This window comes from Micromesistius poutassou, assembly GCF_964030765.1.
Source record: "Micromesistius poutassou genome assembly, chromosome: 23".
Lineage (NCBI taxonomy): Eukaryota > Metazoa > Chordata > Actinopteri > Gadiformes > Gadidae > Micromesistius > Micromesistius poutassou.
Window position 1 is genome coordinate 4,348,071 of NC_140293.1, and position 21,845 is coordinate 4,369,915.

Below are 21,845 nucleotides of genomic sequence, written 5' to 3' on the forward strand. Positions count from 1 at the left end.
TGGAGCCGGGCTGGGACAATGGGATTCCAAGTAGAGTTCAAGAACTACAGCGACGGTCTTTCTCCAAAGATGCAAAATGTTTTTCTGATGGGGAAACGTCATGTTTTTGGTCAATAAAGTTACAAATTGTACTTCATTGTGTCTTCACTTTATTAAATGTATTGACAGTTAAATTTGTGCTGCGAACTACAATCTTATGCATCTTCATGCACTTAAAACAGCTATTTTTGTATCGCGGGTTATGGGTCTGGCTTCTGTAGGCCTGCTGGTGGCAGCTTTGGCTGGGGTCTTAGAATAATGGTTTTGGTGGCTCCAGGGACTGTCTTCAATATAAAATGCTGCCATTGGTGACTCTGTTCACCTGGGACTTGCGTAGTGCAACTACTCCAACCTTGCATTAATGAGCGCTACAGTGAGGATGGCTTAAATTGGTGTGGTGACTCGTGTGGGTGGGTAACTTAGGCTGCCATGATTTCAGATGTGTGGTTGTAAACCACTCAAACGCAACAAACCGACAACTCATCTGTTTCTAACAAAAGCTTAGTACTTTCTTTTAATTAGGCATGTTTTCTATGAATTACTGAACAAATGCAAAATCAGTTGTCTTGTCATGGATGTTGCTTACAATGACAATTTTCAACAAATAAGGGTCCACCATAACAAGGATGTTTAATCCTGGCAATCTATTGTAACCTAAATGGGTGGTGCTAGACTATACATTGACCCGGTTAATGGGTTCTTGCTGCTTGTGAAGCAGGATATTTTATGACTAGTGTAGGCTATGCCAATTTAAAGCAAATTGGGTTCAGCTCAAGGTACTAGGGCCAGACGTGCATAAACTGCATCGTTAAACGTTTTACTAAATCTTTTTTTTACGCTTTTGTGTGCGTAAACAAACATGATTTTGTAGAGCTTTTGCAGGGATCTGATCTCCTCCTGGTACTTCAGATTTTTATTTTGTAACTAAATAATGGCGTTACCAGAGAGTTCTCTACAATGCACTTAAACTCTGAAACCACACTTCTGGAAGAAGCGCTTTAACTCTGAAACCGGAAGTAGTATGTGTCAAACCAGGAAGAGCTCGGGAAAAATTGTTACATAAAAAAACTATTCCTTTGAGTTCACTAGATTGTGCAATTTGGTTTGGACCATTGGTTACGACACGACAGTGTGTGTGGTGCCTTTTCCTCCTTGCAGTTTAAGTAAGTCAATGTCAACTTTTCTTTTAACATAATCGTGCAACGAGTAAATGGTATTAATATAAAACTGGTTCATACTTGCACTTGTCACTAGCGGTGGATGGGATGTTGCTAGCTAGATCAAGATCATTTTTTCAATTTGTCTTCATACCTAAAGTAAAAATAAAAGCCATATGTCCTATGATATATGTCCCATGAGCACGCAGTTACAAAGCTTTTGTTGCATTTATATCAAACGTTGTAACTGATTGTCAATGAGTGGCAATCATATGCATTCCCAGTAGAATAGGAAGACATTCATCTGGTCATTAGACTCGACTCATAAAACACTGTTTTATTATTTTATTTATTTATTCATAAAACACTGTTTTATGAGTCGTAATAAATAATAATTGATTTATTTTAACTTGTAATAAATAATAATTGATTTATTTTAACTTAAAACCCCGAAACTGGGTTAATAAAACACCTGCTCTTGAAGTTATTTTAAACTTGGGTTAACAAACTTGTATTGGCAATGTTGCGATTAGGCTGAGGCGTTTGGGCCGGTGCCTCGTATGATCATTTGACTTTGGACCGTGAAATGCACATTAACATTTTTGCCGAATGACTTGTGGGTCAACCACAGCTCTCTTATCTCTGTTCTTGGTTACAGTGAAAATCTACTAGTGTAACAGAGATGTATGTTCAACTTCACCTTTTGTAATTATGTGATTTACTATGATATATAGATTGGTTATTCGTATATTTCTGAATAAAACTAAGTCATTATGTAAGGCAAACATAGTATATATTTTTCTAATTGTATATAGCGTTCTTAGAATGTCAACGTTTCTGGATGATAAATAACATGGGCATGCTGCGAAAGCGATGTTCAAAACATTCAAATAGAGGAAGGACCTATTTTAACTATTTACTTACTTATTTTATCTATCTATCTATATATATATATATATATATATATATATATATATGGAGGAAATTTGAACAGGCAAATATATATATATATATATATATATATATATATATATATATATATATATATATATATTTGCCTGTTCAAATTTCCTCCTTCAATTTAGATTTGTACCAGGTGCTGGAGATTTGGCTGAATCCTACCATCCTTTCCTAGCCTGTGAAGGATGTCTGGCACTACCAACCCTTTCCTCCATCTGGTGGAGGCGCTCGACCCAAAGGACCCCACGCAACGCTTCTTCAACCTCTCCAAACTCGGAGATCCCAGATATGGTAACGGGACAGGATTTGTGTCCTAGGAGCATTTTCACTAGCCAAGGGATTAAATCAATCGATAAATAAATGAATACATGCATGATGCTTTGAGTGAGGATGAGTTGAGATGAGGGTTAGGGTTAGGGGGTTAGTCGTTCAGGAGGTAGAGCGGGTTGGCTGGTAACAGCAAGGTTGCTAGTTAGATCCTCGGCTAGTGTGCGCCCTGAGTGTCGAGGTGTCCCTGAGCAAGGCACCTACCCCTAACTGCTCCCGACGAGCTGACTGTCGCCCTGCATGGCTAACGCCGCCGTGGGTGTGTGAATGTGTGCATGAATGAGTGAATATGAGGCAATATTGTAAAGCGCTTTTGGGTGATTACAAAAAGCGTGATATAAAAATAGCGTTATATCAATGCAGTCCATTTACCATGAGTTCACGTAGGTCCCTGTTCACCCGTAGGACGCCTGCCCTTCTCGGTGCGCGTGCTGCTGGAGTCGGCGGTGAGGAACTGCGACGGCTTCCTGGTGAAGCAGGAGGACGTGGAGAGCATCCTGAACTGGAAGCTCACCCAGGCGCAGACGGTGGAGGTGCCCTTCAGGCCGTCCCGCGTCATCCTCCAGGACTTCACGTAAGGCACTGACGTGTTGGCCTGGGGGGGGGGGGGGGGGGGGGGGGGTGGCATTTTCAGCAGCCAAGGGATCAGATCTATACAATAAATGAATGAATGAATGCATGTATGATGCTTTGAGTGAGGATGAGTTCACGTGGGTCACTGTGTTTCTTCATATTTGTAGCGCAAATATGAAGATTGTTTTTGAATGCTTAGGATAGGACTGAGGTTGGCGAAACACATTTGTTTGTGACTTTTATTTTTTTTAAAAATAAACAAGCTAGGTCTTTTGAGCCTAGAAATGCTAGTTTCCATCCGATCGAACATTGAATGTACCAGGCGGGGTTCAGGGAGAGTAACGTCCCCCTCCCGTCCCCTCCTCAGCGGGGTCCCGGCCGTGGTGGACTTTGCGGCGATGCGCGACGCGGTGACGCAGCTCGGGGGCGACCCCGAGAAGATCAACCCGGTGTGCCCCGCCGACCTGGTCATCGACCACTCCATCCAGGTGGACTTCAACCGCAAGTAAGGCGCTGCTGGTTAGGAGAGCCGATGTGTGGTTCCTTTAAAGGTTCCTATAGTCGGGACACTGGGCTGACTCTTCATACACCTTTTTACATATTATACCACCAGACATATTATACCACCAGGTGTGAGTGTGATGAGCCGTTTTTGTCACAAATCTCACCATTATAAGGTTACCGGGCTTCCAGACTGGCAGATGAGACAAAAAGAAAAAAGAGTCACCAGGTCATTTGTTTTTCTTACAGGACTGACAGCCTGCAGAAAAATCAGGACCTGGAATTCGACCGGAACAAGGAGAGGTTTCAATTCCTCAAAGTAAGCCATCCTGAGCACTCAATGTCTCCTCACAGCTGTCCGTGCATATGCGCATATGCGACCCATTGGGGATTTGTTAACGGCTAACACTCTTTCTTTCTTTCTTTCTTTCTTTCTTTCTTTCTTTCTTTCTCCCAGTGGGGCTCCAAGGCCTTCCGCAACATGCGGATCATCCCCCCCGGCTCGGGCATCGTGCACCAGGTCAACCTGGAGTACCTGGCCCGGGTGGTGTTCAACCAGGACGGCTTCTACTACCCCGACAGCCTGGTGGGGACGGACTCCCACACCACCATGATCGACGGCCTGGGGGTGCTGGGCTGGGGTACGGTCCTTATATATAGTCCCGGCTATGGATGAGTTATCGAGGGGGATTGCTATGTTGTGAGGGATCATAAATTTTAATGAGTGGAAAAAAAAAAAGTGTAAAACAGGCTTTTTAGGTGCCTTGCTTTCCAACCCATTTTCTGTATACTTGATCTGGGTGAAACTATGCATATAAATCATCAAAAAATCCCTGTAGGTGTTGGTGGGATTGAAGCAGAGGCAGTCATGTTGGGCCAGCCAATCAGCATGGTCCTGCCCCAGGTCGTGGGATACAAGCTGTACGGCACACCGGACAAGTTCATCACCTCCACAGACATTGTGCTCACGGTCACCAAGGTAGCCTGCCCTCTTGCATTACACATGTTTAAAGGACATCTCTTATTTTGACTTTTACCTTGTTTGTTAGTCCATGTACGTCAGTAGAAGGATGTGATGTAATGCAAAACAATTTCACCTTCCTGGGGGTTCTGACACTGACATTCAGAACTGCTTTGTTGACGTAGTTAAAAGGCGGCCCACTTTCTCCGTTTGCTTTTAAAATTATATTTTAAAGGCGTTATTACAGCTTTGTAGTATTGGTGAAGTAGCACAACGTCAACAGTGTTTATTTTATAACACCCTCTCAGATCTGCAGCTCAAACCATTCTCCGATGCCACCAAAAATATCTTGAAATAGTCACATTAAAAGTGTGACGATTACGAGACATTCCAATATTTTCTCGTCGACTCTTTCGTCTTCATTTCAAGCCAATCATCGACTAAGAAGATCTTAAAGGCGACATATTACACCAAGAGGCTGATTTTCAAAACGGCTTGTGACGGCTAATATGTCATCTTTTTAAGTCAAGGGGTCCAGCCCAATACAAGACCGTCTGCCCCACCCATATCACTAAGAGACACAAACCCACGCCCCTTTCTGTGTTCCCTGTCCCCGCCCACAGCACCTGCGGCAGGTGGGCGTGGTGGGGAAGTTCGTGGAGTTCTTCGGGCCCGGCGTGTCCCAGCTGTCCATCGCCGACCGCGCCACCATCGCCAACATGTGCCCCGAGTACGGCGCCACGGCCGCCTTCTTCCCCGTGGACGACGTCAGCGTCAAGTACCTGGAGCAGACCGGTGAGCAAGGCACACCCCTGGGGGTTTGTGGTGTCACTCATTCTGTCATCTCAAACTGAACCCCTGGTGACAGGTCTAAAATAAAATAAAGGTCAACAAAGGATACAATTGAAAGGTGACATATTATACCACCAGGTGTGGGTGTGATGCTACAGTGGACCGTAGCAAACGTTGCTCATCTATCCGTCACACATCTAGGTGGCCACGCCCACTTGTGATGTCAGAAGAGGCAGATTTTCGAAACGGCTTGTGACGGCTCATCACACTCACACCTGGTGGTTTAATATGTCACCTTTAAAAACATTAGCCTTTTAATGAAGTTTCTCACTTCAAGGACTAGAATGAGAAGGGGGGTTGTGGTGTTTTGATGCTCAGTGTTTAGTGACTGGTGTCTTCTGATGTTGCTTTAACCTCGGTCATATCACCTGTTCATGTTCTGTTGAAGGTCGGGATGCAGAGAAACTGGACTACATCACAAAGTACCTGAAAGCGGTGGCCATGTTCCGAGATTATAACGACGTATCCCAGGACCCCGATTTCACACAGGTCAGTGCTTTAACCTTTATGCTGTTTTATACAAAGACTAATATGCCGTTCGAAGAGTTTCTGAAAAAGGTCCTCCCCAACACACATTGTCCCATAACAAAAATCGAACGTCGATTCTGTGCATCAACACTCGGAATGGAGCCCATGATACACACATGGTGCTTTTTGTAAGGTGCTTCTATAACGGGACTGCCCCCCCTCCCAGGTGGTGGAGATGGACCTGAGCGCGGTGGTGCCTTGCTGCAGTGGACCCAAAAGACCCCAGGACAGGATCGCCGTGTCCGACATGAAAAGTGACTTTGAGTCTTGCTTGGCAGCAAAGGTGAGGACATCTGCCCTCTTCCCCTCTCCCCCCTCATAATCCCCGGATCCAAGATGGCGATACTTGGCACCCTAACCCTTTGCTTGTATCTATGTAATTCTTGATCTATCTTGGGACATTTATTAACTTGTAAATCGTCTTATCTATTTGCTAACCTAATCAAGTATCATGAGGTTTAATCCATGTTTTTTTTTTTATGGCTAAGTTTGATAAATGAATCCCATTTTAAACTATTCTTCGACAGCATCATTGCACTACCTGCTACTTTGATATTGGCCATATGTCACATGACAGAACATCACCATCGGCCTATCATGCCAAACCTTTTTTAACATTGCTGCAAACTTGGCAACAGCGCACAGCAAACATGGCACCACACCGTAAGCTACTGCACATGTTATAGTGTGTGGTTAACAGCTTTCCACTATGCCTCTCCTCGGCCCCATCAGCAAGGCTTCAAAGGCTTTGCGGTGGCCCCGGAGAGCCACCACGCCTCAGTGCCATTCCAGTTCAACGGGAACGACTACGCCCTGTCCCACGGCTCGGTGGTCATCGCCGCCATCACCAGCTGCACCAACACCAGCAACCCCTCCGTGATGCTGGGAGCAGGTACCTGAGGGGCCCCGGGGCCCTCTGTCTGGCAGGAGGGGATTGCATGTGGGGGTTGAGTCTCGTAACCTTGATCAGGAACTGTGGTTCTGCCGGTGTTCTTTGGCTTGGTTCTGTAACTCCAGAAGTGATTGTTTATTACCCTGCACAAATCTCAGCGAGCGCCTGTTTTGTAGGCTTTTTATATTTTTTCATTATGAAAATGTGAGTGAAACAAGTTCCATAGTGAAAAAAAAAAAGCCTTCACTATGGAACTTTGTCAAAAATGTTTCACCAACATTTTGATTTATTGATTACAATTTTCCACTAATTTGAAGAGCTAGTGGGATGCTATTCTAAACAGCGACTCTAGTGTTTTATCCATCTGGGAAATTTTTTAACATGACATCCAGTTAGATTGCGTTTCTGGTAGGCTATCGTACAGTTAGGGGCAGATTTAAGCAGGCTTAATTGTATTGACCTGCAGAAATGTTACTTATATTTCACCAAAATAATGATTACTCCATCATGTTATCAATCCTAAACCCGTCATGCTCTGTGTGCAGGGCTGCTGGCTAAGAAGGCGGTGGAGGCTGGGCTGAGCGTGAAGCCCTACATAAAGACCAGCCTGTCCCCGGGCAGCGGGGTGGTCACCTACTACCTGAAGGAGAGCGGCGTCATGGACTACCTCTTCAAGCTGGGGTAAGACCGGGACGGGAAACACGCCCACGCAAGTGGTACCCATGTATTCTAATGTCGGTGAGCTTCTTCCTTTTTAAATCAGCATGGCTTTTCTGGGTGTCTCTTACAATGCTCTTTTTGATAGACTTATTGTAATTTATTTCAAATTTATTATGATTCATTTATTTTGATTTGGTTCTGCTGTTACCTGACTTATTGACTTATCGCATTTACGTTGTTATTTTATCAGTATTCTATTCTTTTTAATGTCACTAAGCACTAGTAAATCCTAATTTATATTAAAAAAAAAAAAAAAGAAGCAGATTATGAATACAGGACAGCTCTACAGGTCCTTCTGTCTGACAGGACTGAAGCGGTTCTGTTTAGTTTGGAGACCCAGAGCTGCTAGCATCACGTGCTCCTCCTCTCTGCTCTCTCCTCAGGTTTGAGGTGGTGGGCTATGGCTGCATGACCTGTATAGGAAACAGTGGGCCCCTGCCTGAGCCGGTGGTGGAAGCCATTACCCAGGTACTGAACCCAGGGAAGGTGTTTGTATGTTCTGCTGTTTGGGAATTTGTAACTGAAGGGGTGGTTCATTTGGGATTTATCGTTGGGACTTGAGTTGTTGTGGCATGGCTTTCATGTTGTGTGTTTATGAACTGGCAACAAACACGGTTCTCTGGGCACCATTTTATGTTGGACTAATTAAATTGAACATTGTTCAATTTGTGAAATATATTTAAAAAAAAAATGTTGTATACATTTACATTTTCAATGCACTTTCAAAATCCATAAGCAGAATCTTTTCATTCATATTTTCTCTGAACCTGTGAAAAAATGTATGAGCCCAGAAAACTTTAGACATTTATTTAAATTGGCAGTGACTGTGTGACGAAAGCAGGAGGTCAAATTTTCATGTCGCAAGGAGTGGTATAGTGTGTGTGTGTGTGTGTGTGTGTGTGTGTGTGTGTGTGTGTGTGTGTGTGTGTGTGTGTGTGTGTGTGTGTGTGTGTGTGTGTGTGTGTGTGTGTGTGTGTGTGTGTGTGTGTGTGTACCTGTGCACGTCAATGATGTCGCGCTCATGTTCCAGGGGGATCTGGTGGCCGCGGGCATCCTGTCGGGCAACAGGAACTTTGAGGGGCGTGTCCACCCCAACACCCGGGCCAACTACCTGGCCTCCCCGCCTCTCGTTATCGCCTACGCCATCGCCGGCACCGTCCGGATCGACTTCGACACGGAACCCATCGGTGGGTTGGGAAAGGATTACGATGCAGAAGAATCAAAACATGCATTTAGAATCGGCACACAAGTGCACTAAGGGCGCACTCACGCTAGGCAAAGTGTCCCTGTACCATTCTCCAGTACGATTGGCCTGTGCTCACACTAGGCAATCTCAACCTGGCCTGAGTACGGTTGCCTCTTGTACATATAGGTTGCGTATCCGTGCGTGTGCGTGTGTCGGATCATCATCTGTACCGTGGCCTGAGCACACCTCTCCGAAGTGTACTGAGGCCACGGAATTGAACTGTACTTGAGTACGGATGGCCTGCTCACACTAGCCAAACCATCTAGACTTTAGGGGGCAAACGGGCACGGCACAGATGGCCTAGTGTGAGTGCGTCCTGAATACAATCATTCTCCTCTTCTTCTCCTCGTCTTCCAAACGGTCGCATACAGTATGACGTGTTCAGTGGGTTTCAATTGAAGTTGTGGTTTGAGGTTTAAAATTAGTTTTAAACATATTTTCAAACTATGCAATAAAACGTTACATTGATGAGGACAACTTCAGATGCCGTGTTGGAGGACCAGAATTGTGGCTCTGCTAACTTGCGTATCGTATTGTTCATGTGGTGTTTGTGGTCTCCTTGCGGGCTGCAGCGGTGAACGCCCAGGGCAAGGAGGTATTCCTGAGGGACATCTGGCCCACGAGGGAGGAGATCCAGGCCGTGGAGAGGGAGTTCGTCATCCCGTCCATGTTCAAAGAGGTCTACGAGAAGATCGAGGTAGTGTCCCGTCCCTCAGTCCCCCGGGCTAGACTCTTACCCCCCCCTGTGTCTGGGCACTAGTTGTTTCGTGAATGCAGGCTGCAACATTGACATCTGCCACCAGCTGATAGTGGAACAATCAGACCACGTTGCAGTTATATTAATGCAGTGTTGAATATTAGAACTAGAAAAAAGCCATTTCCTAAGAGGTTGCGGTGTGAATGCTGGCTGTTGAAAGGCTGATGCTTAACTGTATTTCTGGCTTTAAATGATCTGTAACATTTCAAGGGTGAATGGAGATGAAACAAGAGTTCAAAAGTCTGAAAGCGGTAAGCGTAACAATATAAACATGCAAAACATTTTAATAATGTCTAATGGCTCTGGGTGAAGAATAATATAAATAGTTTTGATGAAGGGCATGTGTTGTGAAAGCCTCCTGCATTGACACCAACAATTGCTTGGCCGGTATATTTTTCGACTCAAGACAAATTCCTCAAGTTAATTTTGGATCCTGCATGAGTGGCTCTTGGTATGAGGTGGGATTTGTATCTTAATACCTAGCTCACACTCACACACGCTTTACGTGTAAATACCTCCCCAAGTCAGTGTTATTTGTGTTGTGTTCATGAAGAATCAACCATGCCTCTAATACACTTCAACATGCATAACCCTTTAGCTGGGACTCCTGTGTTTTATTATTGTAACCTGGCAAGTGATTGCATCTCACTCGTCTCATTCGCTCCAACGGTGTTAAACGCTGTTATAAATGGACTGAGCCCTAACTACAATACACTGCAAATCTCTATTGGCAGGAGCGCTTGTGTTTCCTGGAATACAGTAGGCAAGGCTGTGGCTGACTTAGACACGTATGGCAGCCTCTGCAATTACCATTAATCTCAAAGGAAAAAAAAACAACCTCAACACATTCCTGTGATTTAAGCAGCCCACTGTGTGGTCTATAATGCAGGATGCTCCAAGATGTGGTCGCCCAGCCCCATTATGGTGACCCAGACCCCCTAAATCCAACGTCTTCTCCTCCTGCAGAAAGTCAACGAGCGCTGGAACGACCTGAGCGCTCCGTCAGACAAGCTGTACCCCTGGGACCCCAAGTCCACCTACATCAAGTCCCCCCCGTTCTTCAGCGGCCTGGTGAGTGGGTGAAGGTGGCCGAGGTACCGACCGGCAGTAACCCATCCGGCCTTCAGTGCCTCCACTGTCCCTAGATTTGAGTACGTTACTAGGGTTGATAGAGGGGGAACACTGTTTTTATTTTATTTTTTTACTTCTTTATTTATGAACATATTTCACACTCAACATAGAGGACAAATCAAAAATACAAAAAGTAAACAAAAATGAGGTCATGGGATTTTCAGAAAACTCAATACAAATGTTCTCATTTAAAATATGATGTCACATATGAAACATACTATAAAGCGTCTGTCACACTGGCCAAATAAATACACAATTTTTCCCACTGTCTTTCTCCCATCTGGAACAGTTTCTTGGTGCTTTCATGGCAATGTCCGTATGTTTAATGGAGCATGATCATGGGAGGACACCTTGTGAGCATTCAGCAAGACCATTAGAGAAACAATGGGTGTATGTACATGTGGGAAATTAGACACTTCTTAATGGCGAGGAAATGTATGTATGGAGGGAGGAGTCAGAGAGGGAGGGGACGTTTCTTGGTTGTTTGGTCCCAGAATCGTCAAAACCTTGAATCCTACCTATGGCAGCTGCTAAAGGAAGAAGCGTTTGTAAATAACCCGCGGTAAAGTAAACCCGACGTCCCTGTGCTCCGCCCTTGCAGACCATGACACTGGAGCCCCCCCGCTCCATCACGGACGCCTACGTGCTGCTCAACCTGGGCGACTCCGTCACCACCGACCACATCTCTCCGGCCGGAAACATCGCACGCAGCAGCTCGGCGGCGCGCTACCTCACCGACAAGGGGTGAGTCACCCCGACTGTCAGACTGTAGGGGGGAGGTGGGTGATGAAGGGGTGAGTCACCTAGACCGCCACACTGTGGAGGGGGAGGAGGTGATGAAGGGGTGAGTCACCTAGACCGCCACACTGTGGAGGGGGAGGAGGTGATGAAGGGGTGAGTCACCTAGACCGCCACATTGTGGGGGGGGGGTGAGGGGGGAAGGGGGGAGTCAGTGTGGTGGGGGTCGGGATCAAGTCAAGAGTCCGACCCATGTCAAGGTTAAAGTCCGTCCACCAGGGTGTGTGAATGTGTGTGCGCTCTGGCTGAGCGGTCTCTCATGTCCGCCCCCCCCCCCCACTACAGGCTCTCCCCGCGGGACTTCAACTCGTACGGCTCGCGGCGGGGCAACGACGCCGTTATGGCCCGGGGCACGTTCGCCAACATCCGCCTCTTCAACAAGTTCCTCAACAAGCAGGCGCCGCGCACGCTCCACCTGCCCTCCGGAGAGACGGTGCTCCCACTATTCCCATTATTATTCCTACTCCGGGTTTTTGCGTGTTCATTGGTACCAGGCGTCGCCTACCGGGCGCCCTTGCATGATTTCTTTCATTCATTCATTCATTGATCCCTCCTCCTGTGTGGGCGCAGCTGGACGTGTTTGACGCGGCAGAGCGGTACCAGCAGGCGGGAAGCCCCCTGGTGATTCTGGCGGGGAAGGAGTACGGCTCGGGCAGCTCCAGGGATTGGGCGGCGAAGGGCCCCTTCTTACTGGTGAGTCTCGTCTTTGAAGGGCCGTTCTGCCTCCAGTCAAAGCACCGGCAGAGCTCACCAGGCAGAGCTCACCAAAGGGCCGATAAGGACTTAAACCTTTCTGGTGCAAACATTGCTGCTGGAATGTTTGCACCAGCTGTGTGACTGCATCTTTGGCTTTGCAATTTGTAATAATTTAAGTGGATGAAAAAACGATCACAAAGACTTTCCCTGTCTTTCCCTACAGGGGTCATATGCCTCTACTTGTTTTCTTCAAAGGTTGCCGCAAAAGGCTTAGTGGCATAGTGCTGGTGGAGACTTAACTCCAGTATTTGCAGTGTAGCCGTAAGCCCCCCTTTCATCGTGTGTGTGTGTGTGTGTGTGTGTGTGTGTGTGTGTGTGTGTGTGTGTGTGTGTGTGTGTGTGTGTGTGTGTGTGTGTGTGTGTGTGTGTGTGTGTGTGTGTGTGTGTGTGTGTGTGTGTGTGTGAGAGAGATTGGAGCACCAATCCCAAAACAGACCCCCGAGGATGCTGCCCTATGAGGTGCCCCCCCCCCCCCTCTAGAACCCTCGGCGCCTCCAGATATCAAAATTCCAACCCCTCGTGTTCCTTTCGAAAGCTCGCTCTGTCTCTCTGTCTGTCTGCCTGCCTGTCTGCCTGCCTGTCTGTCTGTCTGTCTGTCTGTCTGTCTGTCTGTCCGTCTCTGACCCCTGTCTCTCCCGCCCCGTGCTGCAGGGCATCAAGGCGGTGCTGGCGGAGAGCTACGAGCGGATCCACCGCAGCAACCTGGTGGGCATGGGGGTCATCCCGCTGGAGTACCTCCCCGGGGTGACGGCCGACAGCCTGGGCCTCACGGGCCGCGAGCGCTACTCCGTGGCCATGCCCGAGCAGCTCACGCCCAGGATGCTCGTGGACGTCAAGGTACGCCGCCGCCGCTTCGCCCCCCACAGATGCGAAAGTTTCGGAATGCGTGCCGTTTAATTCCCCAGTCCCCGGGTTATGACGTCAGGACGACGAGGATGCGCAGTTCTTGCGGTCGGTGTTTCACGCTAGACCAACGCTATGTTTGCGATGGCGCCGTTTTGGGTCCTCGGATGGGGCGCTGGAAATTAGGCTTTTGCATCATGCGTCTTTATTATTATTATTATTATTATTATTATTATTATTATTTTATTTTTTTTCAGTATTCTGGCGTCGTTAAAATAGCTAAATACAATTTGATTGGTAGTGCACTGGGCCGATTGAAACACATACCAGACATCTTTGCGGCACAGCAAGCACGATGGGAGAATATATTTACCTAATGAATCCCTGCTGTTGGTACTAATTTTGTACATTAATCAGCGATCAGTGTAATGATTGAATAAACACATTCCTCTTTGTCAGGCTAATAGAGAGCTCTCTCGCTGTGTGGTTTTAGAGCTCTGTTGAAGAGCTCTCTGGCCGTGTGGTTTTAGAGCTCTCTCGCTGTGTGGTTTTAGAACTCTGTTGAAGAGCTCTCTCGCTGTGTGGTTTTAGAGCTCTGTTGAAGAGCTCTCTGGTCGTGTGGTTTTAGAGCTCTGTTGAAGAGCTCTCTCGCTGTGTGGTTTCCTCTCCGTAGCTCGACACGGGGAAGAGCTTCCAGGTGCGGATGAGGTTTGACACGGACGTGGAGCTCACGTACTTCCTCAACGGGGGCATCCTCAACTACATGATCCGCAAGATGTCTGGGAAGTAGAGCTCACAGCACGGCCAGAGCTGGAGGGAGGGGAGTCCTGTTCTCCCAACGCATCTCAAGTCGCTTATCTGGAGTTTAATTTTGAGGAGAAAAAAAAAACAGCCATGTTGTTCTGAGATGCTACCTAAAGAGCCGTCCAAGGAGAGAGACACACACACACACACACACACACACACACACACACACACACACACACACACACACACACACACACACACACACACACACACACACACACACACACACACACACACACACACACACACACACACACACACACACACACACACACAGATTGCTCAGTGCTGCTGACAAATTTAGTTTACATACGCACATCCTCACTCAACTGAACAGTTTTACGTCCAATCAAGACAAGTGTCAGGAACTTTGCAAATGTGTCAAGAGTTTGTTCAAACCTATAACATAAATACTATATACCATCCCTCAATCAGGGGATAGGGGGGGTGTGTGTGTGTGTGCTCATCGTGGCACCATGATTAAGTCTGAATTGGAGGAAATGTAACTTAAAAACCAGGCTATGAGAACCAACAGAAACTGTAGCTGAATCATGCGACTGGATCACACTGTTTTACATTAGTAGATTGTTAATAATAAGTATGATTGCCATGATTTTGCTACTAGGACTTAGTTAAAAATGAATTGCTATATATAAACAAACACTGTGACGGTGTCCTAACTCATGATTTATAAGTTTAGGGTAAAATGGACCTGGAAACATTCCTGTTATAAAACAAGGTACTCGGGTTTTCAATTTTTCCTCCCTGTCTTTGTCGGTGGTGGTTTCAGATTTTTGGTTTGTTAGTTTCTTAAGGTAATCCATATCCATTAATCGGTTAACATTTTTGTCAATTTACCCTTGCACATTCCGGCGTTAATTTATGTATGCGTGTGTGTGTGTGTGTGTGTGTGTGTGTGTGTATGGATGCCTTAACAGATTGTCAAAACAAAAGTTTAAATGAAAAGATGTTAACGCTGATAACGCTGTTAACAATATTTATCATGTCGTTCATAGGATTTATTGAAATAAAATTGATTTACAAATACCATCTTGCATGGACTCCTTTTTAACTAAGTAATCTATCAAATAAATACAATTAAAGATGTCATATGTTCACGCTTGTCATGAGATCTAAAAGGTTAAACGTCTAATATAAACCCATAATTGCTACTTGTGGTTTTAATAATTGAATTACTAATACGTTTATTCTTTCTTCATATTGTTCCGTTAAATGTTTGTATTTGTTTAGTTAACCGTCGATGTACGGCAATGCAGTAGTTATTTAAAATAACCGTGTTTCTTCTGCCCTCTTGTGGTACATGCGAGCATGTACAGCTAAGTACCAACTTTCGCACGCTGAAGTAAAACGATTTGATGGTTTCGCACGTAAGGTGGTGCTGTACCGCAGCCTTTTTACCTAGCTTGTTTTAACTGTCACGGTCCACGGGTTTCCAGTTTCACTTCGTAGTTCCAATCCTGACTGAGCTTTTCACAACAAAGAAACAAATTAAGCTACTTCCTTATCGGGCACTCGCAGGTTGTGGCTGACAGGTACTTGCAAATCTTTGCTTGGGTGAGACTCAAATTTGAATTATTCAAACCTGACTCAAGGATCAAATCTGTGACTGCCTGCAGAGTCTTGAATGTGTTCCCCCATGCAGTAAAGAAGAGCATAGTCCACACCAGTGTCAGAATTTGCATATTTATTTAATGTACAATTCAATAGTGATCTAGTCCTAGTGGTCATTTTGTACACGGCAATGAAAATATGGATTAATTGATTTTCAGCATGACAACACATCTTTTAATTATGTTCATCCGTTAAAGATTTGAGACTATTTTGAGACTGATCTATTTTCTAGTCTTCCTGAGTACATTACAATGTAAAGTACAGCAGTCTGTCGTCTGGACGTATGCCATACTCAGCACCGGTTGATAATCCATATGTTCAAGTCCTTGGGTTCAACATTGGTTCAAAGGTTTTCATGTCTAATCCCTAGGTTGCAGCAAAGCCAGACAACTTTTGTGAACCAACTCAAATCCTCCTAAGGGTAAACAAATGAAATCTCATCACAGCTTTGAGCAAAAACCATAATTTAGAAATGTCCATTTTCTTTTAGAAATGGTGACCAAGCAGGTAGGCATTTATAGTTTGTCAATCAGAAGATTGCACAACAGCAACAACAGCTGTGATGTTGAGACCTGTAAGGTCTCAACATCACATTTATGATTTCAACAATACAGCAATTTCCAAAACATATCCTCTTATCACAAAATCCATATAATATGGACCCATGTTGACACATTGTGGTAAAACTCTGAGGTCAACAAGGTTCAACAGCAATATCAAACAATATGAAATATTGTTTTTACAGTACTTGCAAGGTTCATTCTTAAAAGATTATTTCGACAAGCTTTAAAGTGCCTTATAACAGGATGCCCAACAAACATAACAACATATGGTTCAAAAAACATGTGGTTCTTTGACAAACGAACAACTCAAGATGATTGTTTGGAATATTGTTGTGCAATCAATTTGAATCAAACAGTGATATAGAAAGGGAAAACCTGGGCAAATAGGACACACAATGTATTTTTCTTTTGCAATTTACATGCAAAAATTTAACAATATTGCTATTCCATCCCAACCCCCTTAGAAAACATGCCAAATTACATCAATCTATTAATAGAAGCTTTTCAACTTCTGGCCTTTCGTTTGTGTCCAACATTAATCACAGGTTTTCTGGACAACAACATAACATACATTGATTCATTGCACTATGGAAACAAAGAAACTCATGTTAACGCAATAGGTTAGCATTGTTAAAAGGTTACACATGCCACCATGTGCTGCTCAATGCGTTTAATAACGGGGCATGTGCAACCGTGGAAACGGCTAAATGGAAATGAAGTCTATCTCACTTCCCCTTTGGGCAAGAGAGAGGAAGTGAAATTAGACTTTGTGTTGCTGTTTGTTTGTGAACTCGAACAGCATTAGGGAAGTGAGCACAATAGTCAAAAACCATCGGGCAACAAATTATTTCATAATTAATAGAAATGTCAAAATATCACGATTGCACCAAAGGAAAATCTAAAAGTTATATTAAAATGCATATAACTAATACTATCCTAATGTTAGCGAACAGCAGTTTCTCAGACAACACACTTTAGTAACATGACTCCACTGCAGCACAAAAGTCTTCTTGTCGACTGCATCATCCCACATAACATTCCTGTTGTTCCCAACATTCAAACCCTTGAGGATGAAAATAGGACGTGCCCTGCTCAAGGGACAAGTGAGTCCGATAACGGTCTATGCCTGACGACAAACTCCCTTTCATTTCATTCAGCTGTCCGTGCAAAGTTCCCTTGACAAAAACTCTGAAACTGAAACGTCTCTCTGACTGGTCGGAATACCAGGGGACCAAAAGCTGCATAGTTAATTGAAAATTAAAGTGCACCGTTTTGTGTGTGTGTTTGTGTGTGTGTCTGTGTCCCCGCACGCACGCGTTAAAGATCCATTCAATCGCCTCGCAACTTGTCATGGAAAAAAATAATAATTAGAGCACAACAAATTAATTGTTGTGCGCACGGCAGGGTGTGTGTGTGTGTGTGTGTCTCTCGCTCGGCACTCCTCAGATCCTCAGTGACATTTGTGGCCCTTGGGACCCCGCCGCGCCAGCTGGTCCCTCTCGGCGCCGTAGATCCTCTCGGCGTGCCAGGAGAACCAGCCGATGATGGCGGCGATGGTGGCCTGCAGCAGCAGCATCACCCCGTAGGTGGAGGGCACCGTGGGGCCGGGCAGGGCGGTCACCGCGGCGGCGGCGGCGGCCTCCTCGGACAGCGCCAGCATGGGCCGCAGCAGCACGGCGCGCACCTCGGCCTTGATCATGTGCAGCTCGTCCAGGATGGATAGGAAGGTGCAGCAGTGGAACCACTGGTGGCTGTGGCCCCAGATGTCGAAGCGGCCCGGGGCCAGCCTCTCGGGCACCTTGCTGATGTTGAACACGGCCGACACCACCAGCCACGCGCAGTGGCGGTAGAAGTACTCGGCCATGGAGGCGGACGAGGCGAAGGCGGCGGACGCCGGCGGGTACGGCGAGCGCGTCAGCAGGCGGTAGAAGATGGGCGTGGAGGACACGAGGAAGGGCAGCAGGAAGACCAGCGTGCGGATGAGGTAGCGGTGCCTCCGCCAGCGTTGGCGCGTGTTGCAGCAGGACAGGATGCAGATGATGGCCACCACGCACGAGCTGGGGATGTAGAACGTCTCGAACAGCGCGCCCGTGTCCGGGATCCCGTACGACGCCAGCAGTGGCGGCGGCGGCGCCGGCGGCTCGCCCCGGGAGCCGTTGGCGGCCCACCCCCGCCCCGTCTCGAGGACCCCCGCCCGGGGGTGGATGTAGTAGTAGTACGCCAGGGAGGAGCCCACGGTGTAGGCGCTGATGGTGCCATAGTCCACGAAGAAGCACACCTCGCGGACCACCAGGGACATGGAGTTGAGCAGGTGGGCCAGGCTGCTGGCGGCCAGCAGGAAGAGCACGCCCAGGACGTAGTTCCACAGCGGGTAGAAGAAGGGGTCGCCGGGGGGCGGGGCCCCGTCCCACCAGAACACCTCCGCCAGGTGGTAGGCAAACACGAACACGGGCAGGAAGTGGGTCCAGAAGTTGCCCGTCTCGTTGGTGGGCCGGAGGGCCGACAGCAGGCACTGGCGCAGGGTGTAGGTGGGGAAGCGGTAGCCCGTCAGGATGTAGCTCTCGGTGACGCGCGGGGGCACGTCGGCGTGCCCCAGGAGGGGCGGGGCGTCACGGTGATTGAGGAACATGGCGGTTGCGATGTGCGACGTGTAATTATATTATTATAATATATATATATTTATTATGTGTTTGTTCTTGTAATGCGCTTTTTAAGGAGTTATTGCTTTACGTCTGGAGACTTTGGCTTTGGCTCCCCAGTGGCCAATGAGCTTCTATCTTGTCTGAGCCGGGTGATTGGTCGAGGCTTCCCGGGTCGTAAAAAGGAACTTTACCCCCTGCTGTAATAGTGCCCTGTGGGCCCTTATTTCTCAGACCTTTTGATCTGCTGCGCTTCAGTCCAAAGGTAATTTGTTTATCACGTGAGTGATAAAGCACATGTGAGTGCTTTTTTAAAAAGCCTGTTAATGTAATTATCCACAGAAATGGTCAGGTTTGACCAGGTTTGATGTTGCGTTGTATAGGACCTAAAACATTCCCTGCTTGAATTGTTTTAAGTAAAATACACATATACTGTTCCTGGTGTTAGTCACGCCTGTCTATTTATGTCTGATTTTGCATCAAATATATTTGTATAACATGAATCAGCAGTGTAGCAGCCCTCAGCTCTGCCGGTATGTAGGTCATGTGGGCACGCACTGTCAGCTGCCATTGCCAGGACCTACCCCGTATCGTCCCTTTTAAATATACATGATAGTCCTTCCCGGTGTAGGCCTACGCGTCGCCCTGACTGCCAAATTGTAACTCGATTTGTTCTTGGCAGGGAAGCTGAAGAAGATTTAAAAAAAAAAAGAGCGATGAGGTTGCAGGGTAGATATCGATCTTTTCTTACGACCAAGGAAGAAAATACACCACAGAGGTAGATCGCACCGGCACAGTCTATTTGTCACCACGAACCGCTCTTTTGGAGTTTGTGTTGGCGTCCAGCCGGCGTTTGCCCTTGAGTCACAGCGCTGTATCCTCCTTGAACGGATAGGTTCACCACTCGGAGCGAGTCCTTCACACGCTATTGCCTCTGTCGTCCTTGACGACGAAAAAATAGCGGAACGGCTCCTCGGTGCGGGACGCACAGCTTATCTGTCACATGCAGTACCTCTCTCTCGGAGCTGTCGACGTCCAAGAGGAAAGCTGTAGTGGGCTGAAGCCAGCCAGGTCATTCATGCCTCGTCTGTGATCCAGATCCCTGCTTAGAATGCGGCGGACGTCCTCCCTGGGTTTAATCCTCCCTTCTACTACAACGCGTTGTTTGCGCGTCGTCCCGGTCTTCGCTTGCGTTTTCCAAACCTTCAAACCCGGAGCCAGCGGTCGAGCGAGGACTTGCTTTTAGAGCGAACCTCATTTGCATAGGGGTAACTTGTGTCACTGACGTCACGTTCTGCAAAGCAAAAGATGCGAGCGGACTGGGAGTTGAAGGGGGCCTCCTCCGTTTGATGGGACGCTCGTTAAGAGATGACTGGAATGTTGCGTTGAACACAACCGAACCGACCCGGGGTGTGTCCCCAGGTTAGGCGTGATAATAAAAATAAAAAATACAAATACAAAATACATATTTTTATATTGTTATCCAACTGTATGGCTCAGAAAAAACCGTCATGTTTTAGTATAACACTGTATCACAGTTATATCATGTTTTGGTAACATTGTAGTAGGCTACTGTATGGCTGATAGTCATCCGTTACAGAGGTAGTCAGTGACGCAAGCGTAATACCGAATACATATAAATATGAATTTGTAAAGATATAAAACATTGGTGATAAATAATGTATATTTTGTACAATCCAGGATGTCACGTCACGCTTCCTTGCCCGTATAGGTTCAAGAAGAAAGTTACTCCACCCTACACACACACGCAGACTACTTGGCTATGCGCATTAGGTTTGTGTTGCCCGTCAGTGAGTCTCTCCCCTTTTAAAACAGAGAGACAGCCAATTCGCCTAAGGCCCCAAATAAAGAGCAACCTTCAGATGGGAGCCATGGTGAAGCCAAGACATGCCTAGACCACCGTTAACACATTTCAATGCTGCCGTGTTGTGTTCCGGATGAACATAATAGCACACAAGCCGCAGTCTTCCTCTCAGTGCTCTCGATATGCACTGACAAGTGTTGCAAGGTTTCCGCTCCTAGCTCTGACACATCGACTCAGCCTGGCAGAGAATCAATCGGCAGGTTCCCTATCTGTATCTCCGTCAACAGACCATTCACATCCGCAAAAACGTCAAACAAACTGAGAAAGTTTTAATTTGTTGTGTTTCTAAACCGTTATATAAAAGCTGATGTGATTCTGGAGTCATCTGTGCTTGTGGGTGGAACCGGGCTTGCAGGCGGCGGCTTTGCGCTCTTTGCGGTTCATCTTGGCCGGCTCCGCGACCCGATTGGGCGAGTGGGCGGCTCGGCTGGTGTGGGCGTGGCCAATGCGGGCCTTTGGGACGTGGACTGAGTTTGTCTTGTAGGCCTACTTCAAGTAGCCTACTTGAAGATGGAGCCGTTGGAGTAACTGAGAAGAAGTACGATAGAATAAAAGAGAAACAGATGGAGTGCAGCAAATGATCGACGCCGTAGAACCATTAGCTGAACAACACGACTGCGATGATTTACGCAGCAAACCAATACGTTAATCATGTAATGACTTGCCTGCCCTCTGGAAATGTTGCGCTGCTCAAACGCACTGCCAATATTTATCACTGTGAAACACTTGGCTGAGGATATGACTATGAAACATGTTTTGAAGTTGTATCCTATTTGTCTGTTTATCTGTCTGACCGACTAGCCTTACAGAACAGGCTAAATAAATAGATTGTGCACACTTGGTTCTTTGTGCGGAAATTCCTGGTATCAATTAGGCCTACCTGTGATATGGTGAAAGTTACACTGTATTTCGAACCGTATATAAATGGTTATCCATCCCGCAATCCAGAGGAATCGTGAATATTAATGAGGGGTTAGCCGGAGATTATCCAATCACGTTGGTTTAAATCCCTGATCCAATCCAAAAAGGCTAAAATCCGTAACGTGACCGCAGGGTAGGTAACTTAAATTGTATGTATATTAAACTAACGTTAGTCAAACGCATTTCTCTGATAGGATTAGGGTCTATCCAAATAACAAAGAAGTGTACAACACTTCTTGTAACTTGCGTAACTTACAACTTGTAACTTACGTAACTTACAACTTGTAATTTACGTAATTTAGGTAACTTACAACTTGTAACCTACAACTTGTTGTAACTTGTTACTTATGTAACTTA

At 46.4% G+C, this 21,845-nt stretch overlaps 2 protein-coding genes across 3 annotated transcripts; one reads left to right on the forward strand and one right to left on the reverse strand.

Moving 5' to 3' along the window:
* The first annotated feature begins 1,072 nt into the window (after positions 1-1,072).
* On the forward strand, positions 1,073-14,895 carry aco1 (aconitase 1, soluble). 2 transcript variants are annotated; one of them, XM_084487042.1, is made up of 21 exons: positions 1,073-1,202; positions 2,282-2,447; positions 2,889-3,057; positions 3,424-3,561; positions 3,807-3,876; positions 4,015-4,198; positions 4,397-4,536; positions 5,142-5,313; positions 5,759-5,859; positions 6,065-6,181; positions 6,631-6,790; positions 7,336-7,471; positions 7,894-7,978; positions 8,541-8,697; positions 9,329-9,453; positions 10,480-10,584; positions 11,246-11,388; positions 11,728-11,875; positions 12,013-12,135; positions 12,850-13,035; positions 13,715-14,895. In XM_084487042.1, exons 2-21 carry the CDS (start codon positions 2,342-2,344, stop codon positions 13,829-13,831), a joined length of 2,682 nt encoding a protein of 893 aa, XP_084343168.1. In that variant the 5' UTR covers positions 1,073-1,202; positions 2,282-2,341; the 3' UTR covers positions 13,832-14,895. The 2 variants fall into 2 exon arrangements, with proteins under 2 accessions (XP_084343168.1, XP_084343169.1); XM_084487043.1 differs by having other exon boundaries at positions 1,184-1,202; positions 2,332-2,447.
* A 638-nt stretch (positions 14,896-15,533) lies between these two features.
* On the reverse strand, positions 15,534-19,271 carry paqr9 (progestin and adipoQ receptor family member 9). The gene has a single exon (XM_084487633.1). It carries the CDS (start codon positions 18,670-18,672, stop codon positions 17,494-17,496), a length of 1,179 nt encoding a protein of 392 aa, XP_084343759.1. The 5' UTR covers positions 18,673-19,271; the 3' UTR covers positions 15,534-17,493.
* Between the last annotated feature and the right edge of the window lie 2,574 nt (positions 19,272-21,845).